This window comes from Tamandua tetradactyla, chromosome 4, assembly GCF_023851605.1.
Source record: "Tamandua tetradactyla isolate mTamTet1 chromosome 4, mTamTet1.pri, whole genome shotgun sequence".
Classification (NCBI taxonomy): Eukaryota; Metazoa; Chordata; class Mammalia; order Pilosa; family Myrmecophagidae; genus Tamandua; species Tamandua tetradactyla.
In genome coordinates, this window is record NC_135330.1 from 106,417,241 (window position 1) to 106,433,219 (window position 15,979).

Here is a 15,979-nt window from a genome sequence, read left to right on the forward strand (position 1 = left end):
CAGTGATGGATGCATGCCTAGGTCTTCATTTGACCCGTGACCTCAATAACCAGCTTCTTATACTATTTCCCCAGAGCAGAATTAACTCACATAACTGAGCGTCCCATCACCTGGGCTCTTTGATGCATCAAGAACATTCATAATATCTCACCCTACTCTGGCCCTAAAATTCTTCTTGTGCTTTCACCATGTCTCAGTAGCTTAGTACCTAGTTAGTCACCATTAACTTAATTAACCAAATATGAAAGTTGTGCGTTCTTCCCCTCTATGAGTCAAATTCTTACGTGTTTATAATTTAATAAATTAACATTGAGAGTTGTGTTACCAAGTTAACTCTGCACCAGCCCTGATTTAGAGTTGGATTTCTCCATCAAGCTGGAAACTGACAATGCAAGTTGTTTAAAGCATTTCATTGTTACAAGTCACATCATGTCACGTTTCATATCCACCTGGGAGACCAAGCCCTACTTTCCTTTTTGTTTAAATTTTATTGTTGTCGTTATGAGTAATAAACCAAGAGAAAAGGCTGACAAAGGGAAACGCTCAGGATAAATCACTTCTTTCTTACGAAGTAAAACAAGGTGCACAAGCACACATGCTCCTCTGTGTGAGTTCCTTCCCTCCCCAGTCTGTCCTACAGCACAGAGAGTTGTGCAGAAATAATCTACGGACTCAGTCCTGGCTTAGATTACCAGCTTCTCCACACTAAGTGTACTTGTGGTTTCATCCTCTTCGTTTGACCCGAAATATCCAGGGAGGTCGAGCATTCTCTGCTCTACCTCGGTGAGGCCGAATGACGTGTTGTCATAGAAGGCGAACTCGGGGTGTGCGGGGAAGCTCTGGCACTTGTCTTTTCTACACTGAGAAGGGCTCAGAGGACTGGCCCTCTGGTAGTTCTCTTTGGGGGAGGTGGGGGGAGGGTGTTTCCTCGAAACACTCCTGTGACTGGGGGACGGTCCCCTCCGAGCTCTGGGAGGCTCCATTCTCTCCGTTCCTGCCACCAATCGTGCCTGGCGATCCCCCGGTTCTGGTTTCCTTGTGGACAGCCCCAAAGTGTGGGATTTAGGGAAGGGGCTTAGAGGACCGCTGGTTCCCCCTGCTCCTTGGAAATGCTCCAGTTTCTCGGGAAACACGTGGGCACCCCGACTCTGAGGCCTCGATGGATCCTCTGCTTGGTCCCAGGTCCGCGCCCTTGAGCTGTAGGCGGGCGCCTGCCGGGGTGTCAGCGTGGACATGCTCCTTTCCCTGAACGGTCGGACCTGCTTGGTTTCATGAAAACTAGCTGTCCTTCGGAAGTGGGAATTCCTGGGATGGCTCCTCTCCGACTGCCCCCCTCTGCTGCCCATGTGCCTCATCTGCGATTTGCGGATCAGGGTCTGGCTGGGGCTTACAGCACAGCTGGCCGGAGAGACATGAAAATCCAGCCTGGAGGGAGGCCTTTCGCCAGCACTGACCGCAGGCGGGTCCAGAAACGCGGATTTGATGCGGAATTTGTTGGCCGCAGCTTCCTCGGGGCTTTCCAAGTCTAAGGCTGGGCAAGCGGTGGTGTCGATGGCAGTGTCCGTCAGGGGACTCTGAGACACGTGGTACACTTTGGTGGTTTCAGTCAGACCCTTCTTCTTCATCTCCTTCAGCTGCTGCTGGGCCAGGCGGTAGCTAAACAGAGGGGGGATTATTTTCTGTGCGCTGGACTGGAAGCTCTCGCTGCCAGAGGCATCATCCTCGGGGGCCGCTGGCTCGCTGTGCCTGCAGGTTAGAGGGATGCCCATCTCGCCGGGGCTCCCCGAGGGACCGTCACCCGCGTCCGAGAGGCTCCCGCATTGCTCGCTCCGCTCGCAGATGTTCTCCTCGTCTGAGTGCTTCCTGAAGCTGGGGGAGTGGATGGCGCTGTGCCGGGCCGGGCTGCTGCACTGGGGCGCGCGGCCAAGCTTCCGCCACAGCGTAATGAGCACGGTGGCCGCGATAATGACCAGGCACAGGGATATGCCGGTGATGGTCACGGTGTTGTTGGACGCGGCGGGAGCCTGGGGCTGAAGAGGAGACGGGCTGGAGGGCTGGAAAGCTATAAAAAGAAAAAAAAATAGAGATGGTAGCTCTAGGCAGTCTTAAGGTCTCTGAGGTGCTTGGTCTAATTCTCTAGCACGTAAATAAAGAAAGAAGAAACAAGGACTAGAATTTCTGGTTTCACATATTGTGACGGTTAGTCTGTGTGTCAGTTTGGCGAGGCTATGATTACCCAGTTGTTTTAATCTCACGCTCATCTAGGCGTGGCCAGGAATGTATTTTGTAGGCGAGGTGGTTAACGTTTATAATCGATCAACTTTAAGTAAAGGAGAAGACCCTCGAAAATGTGGGTGGGCTTCGTTCCAATAACTGAAGGTCTTAAGAGCAAAGAAGAGAAGAAGAAATTCGGCCTCAAGACTAGCATAAAATCCTAAGTTTCCGGCCTGCCAGCCTATCCTGTGGATTTCAGACTCTAGGCTGCTACATCAACGCCTGCTTGAGTCCCAGGCTGCCCAACTGCCCTACAGATTTCAGGCTTGCCAGTCCCCACAATCATGTGAGCCAAGGTCTTTAACTGACTAAATAAATAACTATATATAAAGGTATAATTTATATGCAAATCCTATTGATTTCTCTCTCCAGAGAACACTAGCTGATAACACACAAGTATCTCTGCCGACAGCTTAAGCCAAACAATATCACCAAAAAAGGGGAAGCATGCCAACACTGAGATGCAAGGAAGGGAGGTGAGCTAAGCCACAACCCAGGCTCCTGCTTGCTTAGAGTTGTCACCTGCTGAAATGTGTCTGAAATTTTCTACATGGCAGTAAGATGTAGAAAACTTCAAGATAAAATGAAGATTTTTCTGTTAAATAATATATACGTGGGATATCTGTAGTGAATTTATCTTTGAGATACACAATGGAAAATTCTCACCAGGTATAAAATTTAACATGTACAATAATTTAGTAGCCTGTGCCTAAATTTGCACATCCCATAACACCTTGTTTTAATATTCTAAGCTGCTTAAAGCAGATACCATGAACTGGTTTGGCTTGAACAATGGGTATTTATTAGCTTACAGTTTTGAGGCTGAGAAAATGTCCAAATCAAGGCATCATCAGAGGATGCTTTCTCCCCAAAGACTGGCTGCCAGAGATCCTTGGCTCCTCTGCTACATGGCAAGGCACATGGTGGTGTCTGCTGGTCTCTCCCTTCTCTTCCAGGTTTAACTGATTTCACTTTCTTGCTTCTGTGGCTTTCCTTTCTTTCTCTCTCTCTGTCTCTTCATTTCACTTATGAAGGACTCCAGTTAATAGGATTAAGACCCATCCTGAATGAGGTTGGTCACACTTTAATTAAAGTAGCCTCACCAAAAGGTCTTACTTGCAATGGGTTCACACCCACAGGAACAGATTAACTTTAATAATGTGTTTTACTGGGGTACAAACAGTTTCAAGCCACCACAGCCCTGGAAGCCTGAGGTCAACTAATCCCACCAGGCCTCACCTCTCTTTCCTCTTTGGCCAATGTCCTCAATTCAAGCCCTTCCAGTCACCTGTGCTAGATCCTTCCCACCCCCCACCCTCCCCACTCTTATCAACACCTAGCTGGGTGCTTCATCTCCTGGATCCCACTGCTCCTCTCTACTTTCTACTGTACCCACCATGACATCTGATAACCAAACTCCTCAACATATTCCTTTCCACAAAACCCTCCCTCGCCACTTGCCTTACTTAAGGCCTGGATGTCCTGCAGAACATAGCAACCCTTCCACCTTCTCAGGTGGAAACTGTTACACATAGTTCCTTCACAAACCAACAGAGCCAGTAGAAGGGGGCATGCCTCAATCTACTCATTTCTGATTATCATTTTCAGCCAGTACTCCTTCACTTCCACATAAAACTTCAAATCTTTTGATGTAGATCATTCTCCTATTTCCCCCTAAATAGTCATCTCCCAACCTCCAGCCATCATTCTAGCACCTGCATCCTGTTTTCCTAACCATCCACTAACTGATACTATCCTGGTGACTTCAGTGTTCATTGGAGTGGTCCATCCCACATGCTAAACCTTTACATTGTCTGCAGCTGCTCCTTTTCTGAAACCTTAAACTTCATAGCCTACTCTCTGGCTGTACCCTCTTTTCTTACTCATCGATTATTCGACCTCTTTGAGACTTCTAACTTTACAGCACATCTTTTCTCTCCACATCTGCCAGAAAATTCCTGGTCTTACTTGTTTCCCTAACTAATCTAGACCCTCTTTTTCCAATATCCTCAACTTTTTTGACCTTGAATACTGAGCTCTACTTCTTTCCCTCCTCTCCAGCAAAAGTCCAACCCTAGATGTGCTGGTTTGAAAGGAAGTATGCCCCCTAAGAAAAGCCATGTTTTGATATAAATCCCATTTCTAAAAGGTAGAATAATCCTTATTCAATACTGTATATTTGAAACTGTAATGAGATCATCTCCCTGGTTGATGTGATTTAGTTAAGAATGGTTGTTAAACTGGATTAGGGGATGACATGTCTCCACCCATTTGAGTGGGTCTTGATTCGTTTCTGAAGTCCTATAAAAGAGGAAACATTTTGGAGAATGAGAGATTCAGAAAGATTCAGAGAGAGTGACACTACGAAGCAGAGAGTCCTTCAGCCAGCGATCTTTGGAGATGAAGAAGGAAGATGCCTCCCGGGGAGCTTCATGAAACAGGAAGCCAGGAGAGAAATCTAGCAGATGATGCCGTGTTCACCATGTGCCCTTCCAGCTGAGAGAGAAGCCCTGACTGTGTTCGCCACGTGCATTCTCACTTGAGAGAGAAACCCTGAACTTCATCGGCCTTCTTGAACCAAGGTATCTTTCCCTGGATGCCTTTGATTGGACATTTCTTTAGACTTGTTTTAATTGGGACATTTTCTCGGCCTTAGAACTGTAAACTAGCAACTCATTAAATTCCCCTTTTTAAAAGCCATTCCGTTTCTGGTACATTGCATTCCAGCAGCTAGCAAACTAAAACACTAGATAAATGCAGACATCTGAATTCTTAGCTGCTGCTCGAAGACTCTAAGAACTAGTAGTGGAAATAAATACAACTCAAAGGACCAGCGTCCCTACATATCCCCAGCATCTAGCATCATCTTAGGCCTCAGGGCCATCCAGCAATTCTTCTATGGATCCTGAAGCAACTCTATCTTCCATTCCGTACAAAGCTTCAAAGTTTCACCACTCTCCTTAGTCCCCTACTTAATGCCCTTCCTCTGAGGTGACTCTCTGAGGTCACAAAATTATAGAAGACATGAGGAAAATATATCCCAGGTTTCTTCTGCCATCCTTCCCTCCCCCATAAACTTACCAGCAGGCACACTTATATTTACCTCTTTCTCTACAGAATCAGCAGGAAAGGTAAATCCTCCATCCTTCAGGTGGCTCTTCCCTCTGTACCAATTATATCTGGGCTTCTCCTCTATGTAGCTCCTTTCCCTCAGCACAAAAACACACTCAAGCATTTATCACTTTTGAAAGACTCTTTTCCAATCCTCTCACTACAACCAAACATTGTTCTTCTCTTCCCAACCAATTAGGGTTGCTGATCCTTCTAGAAAGCCAGATTGGCCTGGATTTGAAGGCAAAGAGAGGAATCTACATCTGCTGACCTTCTGCTTTCACATTGTCACCTGATTCCTGCAACCTGCCTCCAGGATTCTAATGAAATGGCTCCTGTCATGGTCAAAGTATTTTAGTCTTTACATTCCTCTACCTCAGCAGCATTGGCTACCATTAGACACTTCTTGCAACTCTCTCTATCTTGATCCCAATGGTAAAGATCATGTCTATATTTTAGAGTTTTGATGGTTATATACTTTTCTGTCTCCATGACATGGCTATCTCACTCCTCTACTGTAGTCCATATGAAGATTTTCTGTTAAGTAATATATACATGGGATACTGGTAGTTGGATTTATCTTTTAGATGCACAATGGACAACTTATAAGTCCTTATAAGGACTCCAGTCCCCCACCCCCCATCTTCTCCCTCACCACTATCTGCTCCAACCTCCTTGTAATCCTTTTCAAGGGCAGCCATGTCCTCACGGGCCTCAGAAAACTCTCCTTCCTCCATCCCCTCACCCACGTACCAGTGAACAAAGGCATGCTTGGCATACATCAGGTCAAACTTGTGGTCCGGGCGAGCCCAGGCCTCAGCAATGGCTTTTGGACCACATAAAGGTCCTCCTGGTATAATCTGGTTTAACTGGGACTCATCTTGATAGGATTTTTGGAGATCCTATTTACAAATGCGTCCATACTCACAGGACTAGGAATTAGGTTTACGCATGTCTAGTGGAGGACATGGTTCAATCTCCAATATCTTCATTCAATGCCTATACTGCTTCCTTTGCTGAAACTCACTTTCTTATCAAGTTCACCTGGAGAACACCTACTCAGTTTTTAAACTTCTGTTCAAATATCATTTCTTCCAAGGACGGGGATGCTTCCACTATGGGTTATCACCCTGCAAACTCCCGTAGCATGCGGTGGATACCCTTACCATTTCAGGCCTTATATTGTACTGTGTACTAGCCCTGAACATGTGTCTGTCTAGCTACTACACTATAAGCTCCTTCAAGACAAAGGCATGTCTTATCTAAATATTCTCAACATCAGTCACAGTTTCTTGCACACAGCTTGTACTTGATAAACATTAGGATTAATTAATTGATGGATTCACTGGTTATTAAAAAGGTGAGAGCAAAATGATCAATATTTCACCAGATGGAATGCAGGTATAATAGTAATTGATGACTCCTATTTGTTTGTCAAACAAGTGAGTCAAAATTAATACGTTAGCTACACTCAGATCTTGGCATAAAAACATTTTTTGAAGCCAAACTAAACTCTAAACTTCCAAACAGGCGCAAAGAGTGACATGACGAAAGCCTTGTTTCCTGACTTTTTTGTTTGTCTGCAGCGACTGCTGATGGCTTTTGGTAGCAGCACCACTCATATATACCACAAACCCTCTTCACTCAGCTCTGTTACCTTTAGACTCTGGCTCCTTTCAAAACCATAACTGGAGAAAAGTGCCAATGCTGTTGGCCTCACCCATCTCTTCCTCATCTAGTCTTGCTTCCTTCATCTCCCGATGCTCAGCAGCCTACTGATAGATATTTATATTTCCAAGGAGTGGAAAAAGAGGTTGAATAGGAAAAAGAAAACACTTGGAAGAGATAACAGTTTTTATCCATATAAGCATTCATTTGAGACTGCTTATAGTAGAAGAAGGTCTGTTGGTAGCATTTACCCTACTTGCTAATTTTTAATATACACATTTCTAGTTCTTGCTCCATATCAAAGAATTAAAAGGCCAGAACATGCAAGTATATTTCCTCAAAAATTATTGCTAATTCTGGGTTGCTGATCCTTCTAGAAAGCCAGACTGGCATGTATTTGAAGGCAAAGTATTAAAGGTAGGGAGTTTAATATGGAATCAGATTGAGCCTCTGTTTGCTAGTTTCATTATCTTGGGTATGTCACTTACCCTCTTAATGACTCACTGTGGAGATAATCCTATCTTTTAAGCGGAGATAATGGCATATTACTTCATATATGTGCAAACTCAAGTTATGAACACAGCATGACAATAACTACCTTGTAGACTTACTGTTAGGTTTAAATGAGATAACATATTGAAAGTGCTGGCATATAGCAAATGGTCAATAAAGGTTGTTATTATTGTGACTTCTAAAAGTCAAGTGGAAGCCAGTGGCAACTGAGTGTTAAATTTATTTGAGTGTTACAGAACTCAGGGTGGAATATCTTAACACAATATGCCAGCACATGATTGAGAATATGAGGGGTATTTGAAGGAAGTGATATACAACAAGGAAGGAGTTATTGAAAGTGAAGAAAATGAGAGACAGAGAAGGGGTCTTAGAAACAGAGAGAGGTATCATTGGATGAAAAATGGATTCAGGGTGGGACCCAGGATCAATAAAAGAAGAGAGAGCAGGCTTAGGGCTGGGAGGCAAAGCCTGGGTTTGAGGATGCAGTAGGAAAAAGACATAAGAGAACAATGTTCTCAGGGTTTTGGAATGAAGGGAACCAGGCCTACGGCACTGGCTGGAAAGATGAAAAAGTGAGAAGGATTTTCTAAGGTCACAGGTGGGAGGTTGGCTGAGACATTGCCAGCTGCCTGTAGTTTTGGCTGAAAGGTACTGTGAGATCAAAACACAGATAAATGCCTAACTCCTCCAAATCCCAAGGGACAAGAAGCTAGGGGTGATCTTTCCATCTGGAAATGGTGAATGGATGAAAGCAGGACTGGACAGAAGCACTTTATCTAAGGGTCAAGACCAGAAACTAAATGAGGGGCTGAGTTGAGTATCAGGAGGTGAGATGATATGTAGGAAGTGCAAAGACCATTTATTATTGTAACCTGTGGTAGATGAATGGGATTCAACTCCATGAGCTGAAGGAAACCCAATTCACCTATGTGATACTCATCAAGCACCTACTAGGGTGAGCCTGGAAGGTACCTGGAGGATGAGGAGAGGCCAACTCCCAGGAGGCAGCAACAAGAAATCTTGCCACCCTTTCCTCCAGGGTAGAGGCGATGAAGAATAAACTAGGGGGCCACCTAGAGGATGAGAAGTCACGCCTAACCCCACCGTGGCAAATTCCTGTCTGTGTGAGACCCTTGGGCTTCTCTGGAATGATGGGGAGAAAAATTAAAGAAAATGTTTTCCCACAGTTTGGCTGGGGGAAAGCAAAGATGGGAAATACAGCAGAAAAAAAGGGGGAAGAAATAATCATCTCCCCCATTTTATATTGTTAGAAATTACTTAATATGTCTGAATCTTTAACTTAGATGTACTTCCCTGTCAATCCTCTATCTTCATTTTGTTATTCCCCATCATCACCTTAGCACAGTGTTCTCCCAGTTTCTCCCAGTCTTGAACAAGTACAGGGTTAGTTCACCCAATAACAGTAACAGAAGATTATATGGTTTCTCTGAGGAGACATTCCCAAAGGAAGGAAGAAGACCTACCAGTGCACTCCTCCAGGGAACACAGAGAATTCTCCAAGGACATTCCGGGGCAGCCAGGTCTGGAGGGGAAGGATGTGAGACACACTCGGCGACGCTCTCTGATACCATTCCCACATGTGGTGCTACACTGGCTCCATGGCTGCCATGGTCCCCAAGTTTCTGCAAGAACATAAGTCATGCTTTTAATGCTATTTCACTTGAGAATCAATATTTAACTGCACCCAAATGAAGAAGCAAAACTCAAATCTCAGGCCTTGAAAAGTCAGGAAGCAAAAACACCCCCAGAGATGGCATAAAGTAGAAAAAGTATCACTCCCAGCACTAGACAAATCATAAAATCATAACCTTTCTAGAACCCATCAGAAAACTGAGACCACAAGGCAACCAGCTAGTCTGAAACTGAAGGTAAAACAGGCTCCTCCCAGGAAAGACAGGACACAAAGACCTGCTTACCTGGGGCAAATGCCAGGAACCATCCAAGCCAGTAAGAAGAAATCAGTTAAACTTCTTAATGAATTGCTAAAAGCCTAGTATGGGCCAGCACAAGAATACAGAAATTCTGGGAGCCACAGACACAAGGGCAATTCATATCCACTCGTAGACTCTTCTCCATAGATCTCATCAAATGCTCACAAAAAGGACCGAGGGCAGGGTACAAGACTAGAGAATGCTTTCCTCATGGAGGGAGCATGAGAAGAGAAGCAACAGTGCTGTTGGAAAGACAGAAAACTTCACCCAGATTCTTCCCCCCAAGTTTCCCTGTAAAACGAGGCTTAAAAAGGCTTTAAAAAAAGGTCTTAAACCACTGGGGGAAGGGCAACAAACCCGGTCACCCTAACAGCACAGGTAGAATCCCACTAGTGGGAATGGCAAAAGAAAAAAAGTCTCCATACTTTGGGAAGGGTAAGAAAATACCCTGGGCTGAAGCCATTAGAGATCTTCTGCCACTGGGGAGGGGCAGGATCATCAAGGAGTCTTATATGAGGCCCAGGGCCCCAGCACTTACCTAAGACTAAGACTGAACCAGAACAACAGAGAAGTCTCTCCCACTCCCTACCATCTGACTAGCACCTACAAAGCATCAAATAACAATGCTGTACTGTTGAGGGAAAGGCTAGAGTGAGAGGTGAAACCTCTCCGATGTGCATAATCAAGCCTGAAGGTGAAGGTGGAATACAAACACTAGGAAAACCCTGGCAATTTAACTCCTACTCGGTACACTGAGGGAAGCCATAACAACAGCAAAATGCAAACCCAGCTCCACTCCAGACTTAGGGCCCATATTAAATGTTTAGCAAAAGTAACATGCTCCCATTTCTAAGCATAAATACCATTTACCTCGGTGTCTATAGGCCTATATAAGATGTTCCACTTTCAAGCAGAAATTACAAGACACACAAAGAAGCAAATAAAAGTAACAGAATGCTAAGAGAAAAAGTCATCAGGAAAATTAGACTAAGTTATGACCCAATACTGGAGCCATCAAAGAGCGAATTTAAAGTAACTCTGATTATTTATGTTAATCATATGTTACAGGTTTTAGTGAAAACAGTGAACAAAAATCACGAACAGATGGGAAATTTCAGCAGAGAGTTGGAAACTTTAAAGAATCAAATGGAAATCTAGAAATTAAAAAACATGATAACAAAGATGAAGAATGCCTTCTACAGGCTCATCTGTAGACTAAGCACAGCTATAGGAAAGAAACAGACTTGAACAGAGGTCAAGAGAAATCACCACAACTGAAACACAAGAGAGAAAAAAGAGCAAATAAAATATTACTCAAGAGCTGTGGGATGACATGGAAAGGTCCAGCATACTTGTAATTGGAATCCCAGAAGAGAAGAGGGAGAGAACGTAAATAGAAGAAATATTTGAAGAGATGATGTTTGAGAATTTTCTAAAATTAATGAAAGATAACAAACCACAGATACAAGATGCTCAGAAAACAACAACCAGGAGAAATACAAAACAAACAAAAACTTAGGCACATCATGTTCAAACAGGTGAAAAACAAAATCAAACAAAAAATGTTAAGGCTACCAGAAAGCAAGTATGTGTGGAAACACATCACATACAGAAGGAGTAAAGATTAAAATTACAGCAGACTTCTTGTCAGGAACTATGCAAGCCAGATCACTATGCAAGGTGTGACAATGCAGTATTGTAAGAAAAAACTGTCAACCCAGAATTCTATGTCCAGTGAAAGCACTTTCAAAAAAGAAGAATGTCAAACTCTGAAATATGTTCTACAACTAATTGTGGTGCTGTGCTTTGAAATGTATTGCTTTTTTGTATATATGCTATGTTTCACAAAAAAAGAAAGAAAAAAAGTCAATTGTGGTGATAAAAAAATATTTAAGCCTTCTAGTTCCTATATTCTGGAGCAGCTAGAAGGAAAAATCTGAGAGGATCATATGGTAGCCCATGACAAACTCTGCGATCTGTCCTGTAACTACTTGCTAAAGAGTGCTTTGAAAACTATTGCTTTTTTATTTCTTTGCTTTGTATATATGTTATACAATGCAATAAAAAAGTTGAAAAAAGAAAAAGGAGAAATAAACACTTTCAGACAAACAAAAACTGAGAGAATTCATTGTTGGTAGACCTTCATGTCAAGAAATGTTAAAGAGAAATACTTCAGGCAAAGGCAATATGATACTAAAAAAACTTAGATCTACACAAAGAAATGAAGAGTGCTGGAAATGGTATAAATAAAGGTAAATATATAATTCAATAGTTCTTATTTTTTAAATGCTCTAAAATATAATTGACAGTCTAAAGCAAAATAGTAGTAATGTGTTATGTGTTTATGGCATATATAGAAGTAAAACGGATGACTACACTCATACAAAGAATGGAACTGAGGTGAGTTGGGAATGTGCTGTTATAAGGTCATTATACTAAACATGAAGAAATATATTTCTTGAAGGTAGACTGAGAGTAATTAAAGATCTTTATTGTAAACACTAGGAAGATCACTAAGTTTTATTAAGTTATTAATAAAAAACTAATAGTGGAGATGAAATAGATCACAAAAAAATAACCAATTAATCTAAGAGAAAGCAAAAAGAAGAGGAAAAAGAAATGAAGAACAGATGGAACAAATATATAACTAGCAATATGATAGCTTTTAATCCAACCATATAATTACTACATTAAATATAAATAATCTTAACACACCAATTAAAAGAAAGATAGTCAGATTTGATAAAAAAGATCCAACTATATGCTGTTTAAAAGAAGTCGAATTTAAATATAAAGACATAAAAAGATCAAAAGTAAAAAGATGGAAGAAGATATCCCTTGCAAGCATAATCAAAAGAAAGCAAACTGCCTACAATCAGACACAATGAACAGCAGAATGAGAAATATTATGAGGGCTAAAGAGGTACATTACATAATGATAAAATCGTCAAATCAAGAAGAAGCCTTAGTAATCCAAAATGAGGATATCCCTAACACCAGAGCTTCTAAACACAAAACACTCCTAGAACAGTCATTATTGACTTATAAACGCAAACCTCTCCTCCAGGCAGATATGTCATCACTGCCAGATAGAATACTGAAGGGTCCCCTATAAAGTTTTATCCTAAGTCCTCTATCGGCATACACATCAAACCTGAAGACCCATCAGGCAATACCAACCCTAGGTACCTCCGCTTAAGTCTCTTCTCATCACCCATCCTCTATGGACAAAAGCTCACAATGCAGTCCAAGGTATATAAAGCACTACACAAACCTAAGGGGAACATGTAGAGCAGATGTGTTCTCACGTGAGTCAAGTGGTGCAATATTTGGGATGAGTCATGGAATATGAGTTCTTTACAGCAATTAAAAGTCTATGAAGATTTTCACAAGAGTGGGAGCATCACAAACCAGTATCCTGGACCAACATCAGCTGAGGTGTGGTAATTATGCTCCATCCAGAGGTCCAACTGAACACAATGCTGGTTCTGTGCCTCCCAGATCACACAGCAGAACAACGAGCAGACCCTGTCCTAAAGGCCTCTGAGCTGTTCAGATACTAAGCCCCTGGTGCTTGCAAAGCTTCAGGAATCTCATATTAAAATCCTCTGAGATAAAGTGCTATGATTTATTTTTGAAAAATTGATTTGGAATCCCATTATTGTGAAACCTAAATTAAAAATTTAAGTCCACATATAGTTTACTTAAGACCATCAAAGACAATTACAAAAGCTAAAGAAACCTTTGGTTATTACTTTTTTACTCTTATACTTTACAAAAATACAATTTATTTAAATATATAAAGTCATTTGTCATAGACTAAAACCAAAAATTCCGTTAGTGGGGATGAGAAAAAAATCAGTGTCAAAAAAGGCATGATTCTTAATGTCAAAAATCTCATTTTAAAATGTTGTGTTTTTTCCCTTGGAAATAAAATCATGACTGGCAGGACAATCAATAATAAAAACATTTTAACTATGTTTCTATACCTCTTAATTTCTAAATCAGATTAAATCGCTATAATTCTACCGGAAAAAATTTTTACAAGAAATCACTCAGATGAACAAATTTAACGGGCAAATTAAAGAATGCCTTACATAACTCTATCTGATCCCTACGGATCTCTGCTAATAACTTTGAGGAAAATACTTGGCTAGATGGGAACTCATTAACTAAGGCTTGCTTATTAGAAATGAAGGGCAAGATGACCAATATGCCAAATAGGCTTACTTCATGAATGAAAGAGCTTTTTGTTTGGTTTTGTTCTATTCAGATGTCCATACATGGGATCACACTACATCATAAACCTGTTTGGCCAGGCTAAATGCCTTTCAGGTAACCATAGAGGATATTAATTCTGGGTGAGAAAAAGTTGTCCGGAATGCGAAAGGGTAGATTTTTCTCACCCCTAAGACTAACTGAAGGAATAACAGGCTATGAAATATTCAAGTCTACAAGACAGTTTACTTTTAAGGGACCAAGATACCTAAATAAAACATGCTTGTAAGAAAACTTTATAGACATGAACAAGAAGCTAAAAGTAGCTGCTGGAGCTAAGCCATCTGAGATTAACAGCTCTAATTTTCTTTTCGCAGAATAAGACTCACTTACATTGAAAAAAATCATGCTTCTGCCTGAGCCAATGGTCTCCAAAGTGGATGATGTGCTTTTTAAGAGGGTCACAAGATGAACTACTGAGATGAGAAAGGAAAACACTAGAACTTTTCTTAATCTAAAAGTTTTATATTGTTTAGGATTGACCAATGGTTGCATGGAAGGCAGTCTAGAATAGTGGCAAAAGCAGACTCTAGAGCCAGTCTACTAGGTTTGTGTCCTGACTCTACCACTTGAACACTGTTGACCTTGGGCAAGCTCCTCAATCTTCACGTCTGTATTTCTCACCTTATGGAGGTATTAGGAAAAAAAAAATGGGTTAATGTACATAAAGAAATCAGGCCAGTGCCTGGTCCCAGTTATCACCATGTACACATTAGCTGTCCTTATTATGTCAGATGGTCACATGCCACATCCATGTCCTAAAGGAATCTCAAAGAAAGGGTAGGAGTGCTATTAAATGGAAGCATTTACTGGGTTATTCACTTCCAGAGAGCTGTGGATTGTCATAGTGCCCAAGAATCTGATTATATTGATTTTATAACTGCATTTTCTTGTTTTAAGTAAAATAACTCACAAAATGAGTTTACTTTTTTTTTTTTTTTCATGGGCAGGCACCAGGAATCAAACCTGGGTCTCTGGCATGGCAGGCGAGAACTCTACCTGCTGAGCCACCGTGGCCCACCCAAAATGAGTTTACTTTTTAGGTGGCTTAAAAAGGTTCTGGCAAAACCAACTCTGCAAGTGAAATCATTGCCCTCCCCACTATGTGGGGCATGACATTCAGGGGTGAAAGTTTTCCTGGTGATATGGGCGAGGACTCCCAGGGATGAATCCAGACCTGACACCGTGGGATCAACAATTACATCCTGACCAAAAGGGGGAAAAGAAGTGCAATTAATAAAGTATCAGTGGCAGAGAGAGTTCAAATAGAGTTGAGAGGCTACTTTGAAGGTTGCTCTTATGCAAGCTTCAGGTAGACCTTGCTACCTATCATAACCTGCCAACCCCCAACCAGGACCATTCCAGCCAATCCTAAAGAACACCTAGGGCAATTTATAAGATTCCACAAGGGTTCCAGGCACTAGAGTAACCTGTCAGAAACTTATAACCTACAGATGGGTCTCTGGTCCAGATAAGTCCTAAAACATAGCCCAGCCTCTCCAGAACATCACATAGTTCCATCTCCCTATCCCATATTAGTGACAGACCCTTCCAATACCAAAAATTTAGAACTGCCATAGCCCAAGCCACCTCAATAAGAGGTATGAAAAGATCAAAGGTGATGGTGGAATTATACATAGAAGATAGGACTTTAATGAATATGAATGCTGAAGCATTAAATTGATATCTCTTTTATAGTCTCCAGTACTTTAGAGCAGCTAGAAGTAAAAACCTAAAATTGTGAAATTGTAATCCATGTCAGAGTCTGAAATATTATTCTACAACTAATTGTGGTGCTCTGCTTGGAAATTTATAGTTTTTTTGTATATATGTTATTGTTCACAAAAAAGAAGGAAAAAAAGTTGATTGTGATGATAAAGTATTTAAGCCCTCTAGTATCCTATATTCTGGAGCAGCTAGAAGGAAAAATATGAGAGGATTGTATGGTAGCCCATGACAAACTCTGGGATCTATCCTGTAGCCACTTTTTGAAGAATGCTTTTTATTTCTTTGCTTTGTATACATGTTATACTATACAATAAAAAAAGGTTTAAAAAAAAAGGTTCTGGCCCAAAAAAAAAAAGCAACCCAGATTGACAATAATACTATTATTACAAGCACCTGCAAACAGGAAGATGACAGGGTGAGTGTATACCTACTCTTGGTAAAAGCTCTTGTTTTAT

At 41.6% G+C, this 15,979-nt stretch overlaps 1 protein-coding gene across 3 annotated transcripts in view; it reads right to left on the bottom strand.

The window, feature by feature from the left end:
* Nucleotides 1-468: 468 nt before the first annotated feature.
* Nucleotides 469-15,979, bottom strand: part of THSD1 (thrombospondin type 1 domain containing 1) — a 28,819-nt gene continuing 13,308 nt past the window's right edge. For all 3 annotated transcript variants that reach the window (XM_077158167.1, XM_077158165.1, XM_077158166.1), the window contains 2 exons: nt 9,051-9,209; nt 469-2,062 (listed from right to left, as the gene is read on the bottom strand). In XM_077158167.1, coding sequence (XP_077014282.1) covers nt 684-2,062; nt 9,051-9,209 — 1,538 coding nt within the window. In that variant the 3' untranslated portion in view covers nt 469-683. The remainder of the gene's footprint in view (nt 2,063-9,050; nt 9,210-15,979) is intronic.